Genomic DNA, 13,019 nt, shown 5'->3' with positions numbered 1-13,019 from the left:
GCATTTTCAGCAGATCTCTAGGGACTTGAAATATTTTGCCATAACGGCCTACCAGAAAACGAATGAAAATGCCGAGCCAAGAAACTTAATGTTGAACTGGTTGAACTTGTGTCTTTTGGCGAAGGTTTTGCCAGGAAGAAAGGGTCTATAAGGGGAAGGGGACTGCAGGTGATTAATGAGTATAGAAATAATTATTCAAACTAGAAGCCCGCTCCGAATTCTTTAAGTCTGATGCTATCTAGGTATGGCTTGGAAAAATATGGATTCACTGGATCTATGATAGATATACTGGCACCTATGATCAAATTTCAATTTCGCCGAGTCCGCCTTGTTCATCCCCTCCAGTGGGAAAGGCTCGCTTGAATACATCAGTTATAGGTTCCCGTGATGGCCTTTCACGTCTCGATTAAATCCAATAACTGTGAGACAAAGCTGCTCATCAATCTGGTGGCCAGTGCCTGCTGGCCATGCGAAAGCTCTTCATCGCCGCTTACAGTGAGCTTGCGATATCCCCCAGGGAAGACCAAAACATTGAAGTAAAGCTGCTCGCCATGAATTGAAGAAGTGTCGAGATTGTCAATAGTTGAAGAGCTCGATGACGGTTCAGTCTTTGTAAAATGGTGGGAAGCAAGAGGCGGCTCTTCCAGTTTATGACGTTGAAGAATCACATTTTTCTCCATTGGGTTCGGATTCATCTCCTGCGTGTCGTCCCCTTCCGAATATATAATGTTGAGATGCTAATTTGACCTGGGCGCAAGGACATCAAGATTGTCAGCCTGTGAATACCTTGTGAGCTGGGCTAAATGATCCTGTACAGCCTGCAATGACAGCTTCGTTGATGAGGTCTCAATCTCCACTGTCAATGGTGTCACAGTCATGGTCGGAACGCTCATGTTCGTCAAGTCGATTGTTTCGTCTCCGTTGAAGGTCTCTAGAAAACGAGAGGAATGATTAAAGAAGAATGTCGGCCGCGAGCGACCAGTGAATTGAGAAAGAACACGGCCATATGCCATTATAATTGCTGCAGAAGTGAATGATTTTCCCCAGGCTGAAGCAGAGGGTCCGTTGAATGAAAAGAGAAGTCGTCCGAGACTGTCTTGAAATGCGGTCTCAGGGGATTCTTGCGACCACTCGTGTCCACAACTGTGAGTAGGAGAATGGTATCATTTGCCTGAGCGAGATATTGTTCCCAGTAGGTCCTTTCAGCGCCAGGCTGTCTCACATCATTGATTTGCTGAATACTGTCCTGTAAAAATGGGTATTGGGGCAGAAAGCCTCCATAAAACAGGCTAACGAGGTCCTTCAGGATCAACTTAATGTTTCATGCATCATACAGAGCATGGTGTACCCGGAGGACGACCGCTTTCCCATCACATGCCTCGAGAAAAGATAACGAAACGGGAGGCTTGCAAAGGTCAGATGGAATGTTGTTGTAATGACGAATGTGCTTCTGTACAGTAGAAACCTCCTAAATACCAGTCCAACATATTCAAAATCTGGATTTGGTGATGTGACCGAGGCGTCTGGCTATGGAATAGGGTATAAAGGAAATGTTGGAAAGCCCCATGGGAGCAATATTATCAAAATCTTGCAGAAATCTCTGAAAGTTACCATTATGTCTCTGAGTTTAGGGCTAAACGCTCCGAAGCATGGACCGTCGTCATTTGGAATAAGATTGGACCTGATGGCCGTCGTGACGGCTGGTATGGTAACGCATGCGAAAGATTGACTTTGAAGGATGGCAAAACACAGCACATTGCTTTCGACGAGAACTCTCAGGGAGGCTGGGCGGCTGCACCAGGCTATACGATCCCCATTGACGACTATGAGGGTTACGCTTCAACGTGGGGGGGATTTGATTTCGGTTCTACCAAAAACTCCGGATGGTCTGGATTTGATGTTTCCGCAATCGCTGCACAAGCAAGTAATAATAAGTCCATGGTATGGGCATCTGTGATTCTGCCACGGGAACCTGCTCATCTATTTCCTCAGATGGAGGTTACGTGAACAATGCCTACACGTTTGATGAAAGAACGGTAGACGGAATAGGTGGTATCTTACCTGCAGGGCCAGTGAGTCTCGCGGTGATGCTAGGATATGAGGACTAGATGGATTGAGTTTAAAGTTGGTCGAAGTGTTTTCTGCAACATTCAGTCTTTGTGCTATAGCCTTATTGCATACTGTGGCATACCTCAATATTGTGAAAGGACCTAATACAATATATCCAAAAAGAAAATCCTATCCACATGACCAGCAACTGAAGGGGAGCCCTCCTGGAAAGCTGGTTCAAAATGCATGCCCTATAATGATGTGTTCAACATGTCTTTATTTCTCTATCATCTCCTTTGTGCTAGTCCTGATTTTTGATATTTAGGAGTTTGAATCTCTCAACCATTTTCCGAAGTATGTTCTTAAGTTAAGAGAAGCTAGGTTGTGAATATGCTGAACGTTATATCTAGGCTCGTACCGGTTTCGTTTGCTTTGGTATCTTTGATATCAGTCGCAGTTGTGTTGTCAGGCTGCACATCAACCTTCTCGCCGGATGATCTCTATTTTATGAAGGTAGGAGACACGTCTGACACAGAATACCTGCAGCTGACAAGGAAAATATAGATAAATTTGACAGGATTCTCCAAAGAAGGATCGCTTGATTTACGTCGATCTTTCGATATTAGCAACCCTAGTAATGAAATCTCTCCTGACATCACCACAGCTGAAGGAAGTGCAACAGACGCGATACAGACGGTTTCATCGGAAGTTTCCGATGTGACTGGAACAGCTGCCTAAGTCAATAATCGAGCGCAAAAGCTGATTAACAGCATCTAGCCTAATCTGCCTGGTTTCTATTCAGCTAGTATTTTAGGGTATTGTAGAGGAAGCGGTGATAAATTTGAGGATTGCACTAAGCCCAACGCCTCTTTTTATTTTGACTTCGCCGGTATCTTTGAAAATATAAGTTTAGATATCACAGAAATAATACTAGGACTAGGGAAGAAGATCTTCGGGGGATACAAGAAAGCTTCTCAATGGTCGATAACGGGTTTCTGTATCGGATTAGTGTTAACAGTAGTATCTATCTTCTTGTCTTTTACAAATCTTAGGATCAGTCTAATCCTCATAGCGCTGGTAGGTATAATACGCCCGGTGAATTTAGGTATTATTTACTAAAACTCCTAGGCTTCGACTGTTTTTATCACCGTTGCATGCATAGCAATGACAGTCATCTATAGAACACTCACCGCCGCTATAGACAGTGTTTTAAAGCCTTTCGGTGCTTATGCTAGTCTAGGTGCGCGCATGATTGCCGCCGCATGGTTATCTGCAGGATTTTCAATAGCATCGACAATGGCATGGATGATTCTTGTCTTTTGTTGCTGTATTAGATTATTTAGGAAATTTTTACCAGATGACTCCCTGGCCGTAATAGGGCCTGCTATGCTGTAAGACCAAGGTCAATTTTCCTAATGAGTTTTATGATTTGGTTTCATTCAGCTGGTCTGGGATTTGACTACAGTATCGCCTTCTTGCACGCAAAGACCAAAATAAAAAAAGATCCCGTCTTCGTCAACTAGCTCTTGCGCTTACGATGCTAGTACTACTCTTTGTTTAAATATGTAGCTATTTTGAGAATCAAGCACACCTGAATTTTCCATTACTCCCAAATGTGGCTTGCTTCCCGGCTGATGTAGTAGTTGTCAAAATTGGGTAAGACAGTCGTGGTACCCTGCCAAATATTTTCGAACGCCTCAAGTACGCCAGTATCATCTGCTGTCCGGAGTACCGTCGTGCAAGAAAGTCTTCCCTGGTCCAGCTGCAGGTTGGTGGTCTGAAGTTGCTGGTTTGTCATCTCAAAATGCTGATTGTTAGCGTGCCTTGTAAGATAGGCCTCCCGCAAGCATCAGTAGAGGTCAATTCACAGCACCGCTTGCGAAAAATTGTTTTTTGCCCTTTCGGACTAGTAATATTGGCTCCCTGCAGTAACGATTCTAAGGGATTCGCCGGGGTTTAGAGGCTTTTGATGAATGGCCGCAGCGTCGTCGCGATCTTTCTGATTTACACTCGGTTGGTTGGTTGGCTGATTTCATTTACCCTGACCCTCGCAAATTCTGATTTACACTCGAGTTCGAAATTGGCTTCTATGTTTTACACAGGGAAAACTATTATTAGTGCCTTACACCGCCCCCCCCAACCCTTCCGGGTTGTGGGTGCGCCACGTATGAACCGTCACCCACACATAAACCGTCACTTTTCCTACTACCCTATTTTTTGCTTCCCTACCCAAAACCACTATCTAAATATGCCTAAATTCGACGAAGCTCGTATGGCCGAGGCCTGCTTAGCAGCATCACGCGAAGAGAAGCCGAATATAGCGCGTTTAGCACGCGATTTTGGCGTGCCTAGAACAACGCTCTCTGATCGGATCAAGAAGAAAACAAAGCCTATTATAGCTAAACGCAATGCTAAATACGCTCTCGAATCCTATCAAGAAGAAGCTCTAGTACGCTGGATTCAATCTATGAACGATTACTATATGCCTATCACTCCTAGGATACTAGAAGCGTGGGCGAATCGTGCATGCCAACGCGTCGGGAAGCCGCCGATTAGCAAGATGTGGGCGTATCGCTTTATTAATAGGCTTCCTAAACATCTTCAATTAGGGCCTACTAAGCAGTATACGAAGGAATCAAAGCGAATCCTAGCAGAAGATCCAGGAGCATTACAACATTGGTACGATCTTTTAGCCCAAACAATCAAGAAGACTACACCAGCACGCTTAGTCTACAACTTTGATGAATGCGGCTTTCAACCAGGCGAAGGAAGATCTAGAAACGTTATATCTTCTACTACTAGTAGGAAGATAGTAGATCTTCCTCAGCCGGACCAAGGCGAAAATATCACGTCTATCGAGTGTATCGCTGCCGACGGGTGGCAGATGGAACCCTGGTTTATCTTTAAAGGCAACGGTATCTTTATAGAATCTTGGTTTAATCAAACAGAAGGCCTACCACCAAGAACTACTATCACTACATCGCCAAACGGTTGGATAACCGACAATATAGCAGTTCAATGGCTTCGATTCTTTATAGAATCAACATGCGACCGTACGAAATCAGGTGAAAAACGTATCCTAATATTTGACAGCCACGGTTCGCATCTTACATTCGAATTCCTACACCTTTGCGAAGAGAACGATATCCTACCAATAGGATTCCTACCACATACTACACATCTTTGCCAGCCGCTTGACGGTAAGCCGTTTCTAAGCTATAAGCAACACTTCCGCTTAGCGAATAACGATCACGCGTTTTGGGGTGGTAGCCCTATCGGAAGATCAGAGTTCCTTCGAATAATCGGTGATATTCGAAACCGCGCATTTAACCAGCGAATCATTCGGGAATCGTTTAAAGATCGTGGGATATATCCAGTCGATAGTAGCAAGGTTATTAATAGCCTTCCTATCCAAGAAATCCTAGATCTTCTAGCGCCAGATCTACTACCGTATCATTCAACGCTTCGTTCAACACCTTCACCACCACCTATATCTTCTTCTAGTATCGACCAATCGCCGCCTAGATCTATACAGGATCTAGAGAAGAATCAAAAGAAGATTGCTAGATATCAACAAGAAGATCTTACACCTAGGCAGCAACGCAATCTTGACCGGTTATTTCATTATAACAAGATTGCTATAGAGAACCTAAATCTAGCGAACGATACTATTCGCAAGATTAGGGAAGCTCAACAACCACTACAGCGCCCAATCACCAAGCGCCAGGTTAAAACACCGCTTAGCAAAACAGGGGTACTCTCTATTAGAGATGCAAATCGTTCTATTGCTAAAAGAAATGAGAAGGAAACAGAGGCAGAGCGGAAGCGGGTAAGGAAGCAGTGGAAGAAAGCGTATGGAACATCACCACCACCAGAACCTACACAGGAATCCCAGGCATCGTTAGATAGAGCAGAGGAAGCACGTCAGAACAGGCAGGGTTTCTTTCTAGATACTAGTGGGATGCAGTAGTAGATAGGGGAAATAGGAAAAATGTTGGGTTACTGTGTGAAGTTGGGTTACTGTGTGGCGCACCCACAACCCGGAAGGGTTGGGGGGCGGTGTAAGGCACTAATATCTGAGACCCTGAGATTGGGCCAATAAGAGAGGCGGCTATACCTTTTTGAGCGTTACTGTGGAGTCTTGCCTTTGGTTTTATTTGCTGTGAGCACTAAAACGGAAAGGGAAAGCCAAAAGTTGCCAGAAATTTTCCAGTGCATATGCTCATCTCCTTTATTTTCAATTTAAATCACTATCAAATCTAAAGCTCTATAAGAATACCCGCCTGGCGGTCAAAGAAAATTTTCCTGCAAAAATACTCATAGAGGCTTTTAAATAGAAACAAAAATCAGTCGCGACCCTCCTCATCTTGGACTTTCGGGCGTTCAATACCCTTCCCTTCATAAATACTCCATAACACGAACCAACCAAGGAGGGCTTCAACAGCAAGAGCCCACCACACGGCGCCGACCATATTGTTTGCGAGGCCTAGTCCAAGGCCCCACCCCCAAGGAATGGACCCAGGGTACGCGCAGCACTCGAAATGCTTTGCGCTACACCGTGCACCGTCCCCAGGATAGATGGGTCCGTGACACAATTGTTGACAAGAATGATGGCTGCAGGGAGGACGAAGGTGCGGGAGATGACTTGCAAAGCCACAACAAAGGTAAAGGCGGGCCAAACAATCCATACAACACGAGGTAGAATGACAAGAAATGGCATTAGGAGGTAAGATATGGGAGAGAAAGGAAGAAACATGCGGAAAGACGTGAGAGTCCCTAGCTTGGTCTGGATCCGAGGGTAAAGAAGGATTTGGAGAGGGAGGCCGATAAGACCAATGATAGCTGTGGCCATCCCAACCCTTGAGGATGGTAGGCCCAGTCCTCCCCCGAAGTGGAAAAAATCAGTGCGAGTGCCTTCCGGGGCACGGGGAGTAGGGAGGAAGACAAATGACATTGCATTGAAGGCACTGGTGTGAAAGGCGAGTAGAAAGTGCGCTAGAAGAGTCAGAATGACATTTCGTGAAAAGATTTGCTTGATTCCTGGTCTTTTATGGGGACGGGGTCGAGTGGGCGTTCGAGATTGGGTTGGACTTGGTGGCGCGGACCAAGTGCCAACACTACCTTCAAGGTATACTGAATCATCATCGCCAGATCGGGTGAGTGGTCGATAATAACGAGGTCGCCGTGAAAAAGCGCGAACGATTTTCTTGCCCAGTTTGCGGCCCCAATCACTACGATAGCGAGCGATCTCGTGTGTCTAGGAAGAAAATGAGTACACTCTTCGGGACACAGTAACTTGGGATGAGACAGATATTTCTTACCTCATCCAAGCCTAGAAAGACGGCGAGCAACGACATAAAGATAAAAATCGCGCTGAGCACATTTGGCAAAGCATAGGGCCAATGTTCCATCCACGATACGCCGTTCTTGCCTCCAAAGAGAGAACCCGGGCCAAACAGGCCGGGGAAACTATTCACAGGATCGGCCAGTGATCCGCCCAAAATAGGACCAATGATCACGCCGATATTGAAGCACATTGGTAGAAGCAAGAACGCACGGGACTGGTATCTAGAAAGGTCTTAGCTTGGAGATCTCCATCAACATGACGTGTCAAATGTACTTCTTTTCGGCGATTATTTCCGCGATCAGGGTTCTCATCACCCCGACGTTACTATTCAGCACTCCGCCTAAAGTTCTGAAGATGGCGGCTGTCACGAAGGATTTGGAGAACCCAAAGCCCAGACATGAAATGCAGGTTCCTAGCAAGCCGATCAGAAGAACTCTCTTCCGACCCATCCATTCCGCATCAGCCAGGCGACCCCACCAGACTGCAGTCAGGAACTGCGCAGCAGTGAAGCTGCCTTGTAGAATTCCTGCTTGTGCTGAGATGGTGGAGTCTGGTAGGGATGGATCGAACGATTTCAGCTGGTAGAACATATAGGCTTGCAATGAGGTCTGGGTAAGCGGCTCCGATAAACGGGCGAAGGTCAGAATCGCCAGCTGCCCTTTCCTCGGTAACGAACTCCACGTCACCGGCTTTTCATGCTCTACGTCAGCTGCGCTGAGAACTCCATCGTGATTATCGTCGCTATCATCTTCGTCCACTGATGGGAAGCGCCGGTGGTTGGTGATCAACGGCGTAGGTTGTATAGTTCTCCGCCCCGGCGAGCTACCGTTGGCGGCATCCATACTTTCCTCATCGCTCTGACCAGACAAATCTGTTGGCGGCGAAACTTGACCATCGTGATGAGGTAGCCGGATGTCTTCTGGCTCCTCGGGGTGGGGTTGGTGGCCCGCATGTTCGTATGGGGAGCTCTTCATCGGCCAAGACCCCGGTCGCGTGCCCGTGTGTAACGTGCGGGGATTGGATTCCGCGAGGCTATACGCGGTGCAGCAAATAAAACGGGACCAGGCACATCGACTGTGCAGGCCAACGAGTGCGATCCGATCGATAATATTTGAAATCTCGTACGAGACAAGCAGAGAGGCAAAAGACGTTTGTTCTGACACCATCGCCGCCCCCACACCTGCGTGGGTTTGGCCATAACCGGTCTGCGGAATGCCGACTTAACCGCCGCTCAACTCTCCGACTCTTCGGACATCCGAGCGTCGGGGGTCCGTCGAGGGGCTTGACCATTCTTTGACAAGGTAGCGCAAAAGGGCTCTTGATAAAAATAAGATCAGAGCGAAAAGAGTGAAAGGTCCTGGTCTAACTTATTGACTGGACGGAGTACTTACATCTGCTTAACCATCGGGATTGTTGGAATGTTCGAACTACGTAGATTCAATATCTATCTCAACGGTGCCAATATACGTAGGAAAGATGGATAGATGGATGCTTATTCCAACTATTGTGAAAATGCTAACCATCAAGCCCCATTCCCAATCTCCATCCTAAGAAGGACTTACAGCAGAGTTATGACGGATTTTTTTCCAACATCAAACAAGCAAAAAATCAGAAATGATAAAAAAGAAAATGCGCCGACCGGGATTCGAACCCGGGTATCTACCTGTCACATGGGAGGGTAACATCATACCACTGGATCATCGGCGCTCATGTAACGGGATATCTACCACAACTGGGTATTGACCCCCACCCGGGCTTTCTGTTTGCGGCATTTTCTGGGGAAATGAACCATGGTTGACATTCCTCTGATACCTGGTCTGTTTATAATTCTATCGACTATCCTCTATCTTATCATAATAGCTTGCATACATTGTGTGGGAAAGAAATCTTGATTTTTCCTTGGAACCCATATTGAGACACACTAATTCGCTTCGGGTATAAAAGAAATGGCCAGAGCAATGGGAAAAGCAAAAGCAGCAAACAGCGTCTAGAAACCAAGGCCACAAGACCAAAGATAAGGCTTTGCACTGGGTTCGACTCGGTTTCGAAATGTCATCAATACCTGCTAGGAATATGGTCTTTCTGCAATGGACCCTTGGAGCGTTCAGCATCATACATCGACATAGATTCCTGACTCGTCCCCCTTTCCCGTTGTTCCTCGATGTTGAAAGCCCGGTCGTTTTTCTTATTCCATTCCTCAAGCGGTACCGCTTCAACCCGATGCAAATCATCCATGAAGTCGCTTGAAGCCTGTGTAATCGCCTCTTGGCTAGAGCGATGTTCATTGTCGTGCCGAGCAAGGTGCGCGCCGTTCGCTGCTGTTCGCATCCCAGATCGCATAAAGTTTAAAGCGCGTGGCAGGGAGAAGGATGGGCGCGATTGTGATCCGGGCCCGTAGGTACTATCGTCTTTGTTCCGGTTGTTACCGTGACCCACGCGCTTCCCACGGTTGCTATTGTATGAAAATGCCTTGAGACCGAAGAGTTTCCGGAGGAGCGGCCACCAGCACATCAAATTTGCAACATAGATTGCAGTACTTGCTTCCCGTATATACCAAATCTGGTAGGTTGTCGTCAATGGAGATGCGAAGTTAAAGTACTTATTCAAGATGGCAGCCACTATCGTAAAGAGGCCGAGGCTCATGACCCCAAGCAGGAGGACTTTTCGTCGTCGTTTGAGCTGCGCTTTGATGAGAAGTGGGATCGGGATGGCAAACATCACAGCGTCCGAGGATATGTTGAACACGGCCTGCGTAATGGAATAGTACTGATATGTCGCGCACTGCATATTCTCGACGGGCATCGCCCAGTATTGTTCGAATGGGCGGCAGTATACTGCGTAATAGGTGATCATGATGACCACAAATCCTAATGCCACATACACTGACAAAATTTTGATGTATAGATTAGAGCGCAGGTTTTGCGTGATCCTCCAATACAGTATCAACATGCACATCTTGACGCCCCAGGTCGAGAATAGCATGCATTGCTCTAATCCGATCACAATTTTGCTCCCGTAAATGCGGTCACTGACTTGCTTTGGGTCGGATAAGACCGGGCCGTAGTCTTTGGGGTCCATAAGATTCGTTGCATAGCGTGCAGATATCTGAATCAGTACAAGGAGCGTGGTATATATCATCTGTGGTAGATAAACTTGATTTAGTGCAAGATTTCCTCACCACGGAAGGATAGCCTGAATGAGATGGTAAGCTCACGAAAGTTCCTGTCATAACATAGTCATCCCCTGAACCGTGATATAAGTAGTCAGTATTCAACTATCTGTCGGGCCAGAAGAAAGAACAGGTGAATTCGTACAGAATAACCGCTTAATCGATCCATTCGCAATTATCCGCGAGATCCTGTCTTCTCATCAGCATATAGATTCGCTGCGAAATTTGACAGCGATGGATGGCTTGCTCATACATTCGGCCAATGTATAGGACAACACCTATGCTCCAAAAGATCAAAGCTTCTACAAGAAGCTGATGTGGTGTAGGTGAGGTGTTCCCCATCCTGATGGATGGAGTAAATGTTGCTCCCTGGGGAAGGCAGACTTCAAGCCTTTAGGGAGGTGAAAGAATATTGTGCCATAGGTACCGGGAAAGAAGCAATGATAGCACTTGAATCGGTTCCGAGGCTGGTAATAGGCATAATTGAAGAGATTATGGGAGAGTGAGCTCCAAAGAGAAAACGGTGCTTTTGCACCGATAAGACTGCTGCTGGAGAGCAGTCGCTTCTCAATCGTCGGTGAGCACGAATAAACTCTTGGGTATCGGAAACTTAACACGAACAACCAGTGCAAACCAAGGCTACGACATCACGCACCCCCATCATTCAAATGTCAGTGCTAGGCTGGAGGGTCCAGTAAAACGCAAGGAGAAAATGGGTCACGACGCAAGGGATGCAGAGAACCGCCTTGCCAGCTAGATGGCAGTTGGCTTCGGAATGCAGATCGTAATGGGAGATCAATAGTACTGTGCATCGCCGGACTCCTCACTATATCTTTCTTTTGCCATTAAGATCTCATGAGCCCACGGTACAAGGGCGAAAAAGCACATTCAACAGGGATCCAGGCCTCGGAATTATCTCTTCCTTCTCATATTGCTTTTTCTTGGTGCCACACCACAAAGTATAACAAGGTATTTATCTGAATGCGCCTTCAACAAGAAAACGAAATTTTGGGGCCTGTGTAACATCTTTTTGCACTCGATCGTTTTCCCGATATATAGCCCTTATTTGCTAGTAGACAGGGGCGGAATATTCCGTATTCACGATGGTGAGAACTCAATGATCTGCGCCCCCTCGAGTCAAAGCAATCGAGATGACAATCAGAGTGACAGATCAGATTCCAAAGCGGGCGCGTAAACCTTGCGGCGCGGAATTTGATTGGTGATTATCGGAGCGTTGATCTGCAAAGTGAGCCAAGCTAAGTCCCAATAGCCCCCCAAAGGAAATGCTAGACACATTATTTGAGGCAGGATCGACAGTTCTGAATTACCTTAACGCGATATCCGAGCTGAGTAGGGCTTACTGAGCAGAGCACTTGATGTCCATTCAGGTCTACTTCATCCATAGAATATGTACATGCCCATGGCGTCAATTTTAGGATCCCACAGGACTGAACGTCTCAAATCAATGTTCACTATGTACGTACATGCAACAGGCGCCTTCAGCATTCTTGCCTACGCTCTTTCCATTGGTAAATTTAATGAGCAACCAACTCGGTGTGATCAGTCTCATCACGTTGCAGAATTCGATAGTCAAGCCCAAAATTCTAAATTTAAGATGTCAGACTCGGACCTGAATTGACTAGTGAGTAGTTATTCTACGGTCTGAGAAGCCAAGGCTTGGATAGTCTGATGCCACAGAATTAAAGACCCTATGAAACGGCAACAACACCCGAGACCTCTCATTTCCCAAGTTCATAATTGGCTTCTTTATATTGCCTCGATCATCATTCGCCACTATTTTCATATAGAAAAAATGATGCAAAAATGATCATAGTAGCAGGCATTCTTGGTTTATCGTGATACACCATCTTATGGTCGTGCGCATTGAAAGACTAATTATCGCAACAAGGGCGTCATCCTAAAAAAGGCTCTCTTGGCTGTGCTTGCTGCAATAAAATAACTCTCGCGCCGTTGCGTTTGAAGATATACCCTCTAGTTAACAGTCATAATTTGTCCGAAACCCATATTCATAATAGCTCTAAACAAACAAGCCTCGTTGCAAAATCGGTGCAACCGCTTCCACTCTGTGAGTGATTTCCTAGGCTCACCGCCAGGAGACACTAGATGATATTCAGAATAGCCCCGGAATATCAATATTTCTGTACTAGTCTCGATACTACTATTTACTCTCATTTATTACGGTACCTTGTCTCGTAAATGTATTAGCGACCCAAGGGAACTATAATTTCCAAGCAATACAAATATACTAAACACTAGATCTAGGGATTGCGTTAAGAACCTAACACGCTATCACTTCTGTTATAGAACAACCGAGCTCATAATACTTGATGGTAATCGGGCCAACTTCGCGCGCAAATCGTATGTAGGAAATATGCGGACAGCCTACTACGCTGACAAGTAGTACCTTTACAACTTCCCCTCGGCGATTATGCT

General features: G+C 46.1%; 4 protein-coding genes across 4 annotated transcripts; 1 reads left to right on the top strand and 3 right to left on the bottom strand.

Annotated features, from left to right (window-relative positions):
* Window positions 1-395: 395 nt before the first annotated feature.
* N7462_008382 (AMP-dependent synthetase/ligase) lies at window positions 396-1,013 on the bottom strand (the record flags this gene model as incomplete). The annotated part of the gene is made up of 2 exons (XM_057080097.1): window positions 396-737; window positions 816-1,013. The coding sequence occupies 2 exons, from the start codon at window positions 1,011-1,013 to the stop codon at window positions 396-398; spliced, it is 540 nt and encodes a 179-aa protein (XP_056930425.1).
* Window positions 1,014-1,435: 422 nt separating this feature from the next.
* On the top strand, window positions 1,436-2,108 carry N7462_008381 (Allergen; the record flags this gene model as incomplete). Its single annotated transcript, XM_057080096.1, is given in 3 exon segments — window positions 1,436-1,617; window positions 1,632-2,003; window positions 2,033-2,108. The coding sequence occupies 3 exon segments, from the start codon at window positions 1,436-1,438 to the stop codon at window positions 2,106-2,108; spliced, it is 630 nt and encodes a 209-aa protein (XP_056930424.1).
* Window positions 2,109-6,535: 4,427 nt separating this feature from the next.
* Window positions 6,536-8,370, bottom strand: N7462_008380 (putative MFS multidrug transporter; the record flags this gene model as incomplete). The annotated part of the gene is made up of 3 exons (XM_057080095.1): window positions 6,536-7,306; window positions 7,371-7,617; window positions 7,670-8,370. 3 exons carry the CDS (start codon window positions 8,368-8,370, stop codon window positions 6,536-6,538), a joined length of 1,719 nt encoding a protein of 572 aa, XP_056930423.1.
* Window positions 8,371-9,451: 1,081 nt separating this feature from the next.
* N7462_008379 (uncharacterized protein) lies at window positions 9,452-10,907 on the bottom strand (the record flags this gene model as incomplete). Its single annotated transcript, XM_057080094.1, has 4 exons — window positions 9,452-10,534; window positions 10,611-10,639; window positions 10,711-10,758; window positions 10,796-10,907. 4 exons carry the CDS (start codon window positions 10,905-10,907, stop codon window positions 9,452-9,454), a joined length of 1,272 nt encoding a protein of 423 aa, XP_056930422.1.
* Between the last annotated feature and the right edge of the window lie 2,112 nt (window positions 10,908-13,019).

This window comes from Penicillium macrosclerotiorum, assembly GCF_028827735.1.
Source record: "Penicillium macrosclerotiorum strain IBT 26536 chromosome Unknown utg000008l_segment0_segment0, whole genome shotgun sequence".
In the NCBI taxonomy this organism is placed as follows: domain Eukaryota; kingdom Fungi; phylum Ascomycota; class Eurotiomycetes; order Eurotiales; family Aspergillaceae; genus Penicillium; species Penicillium macrosclerotiorum.
This window is presented reverse-complemented; position numbering and strand designations above follow the sequence as displayed.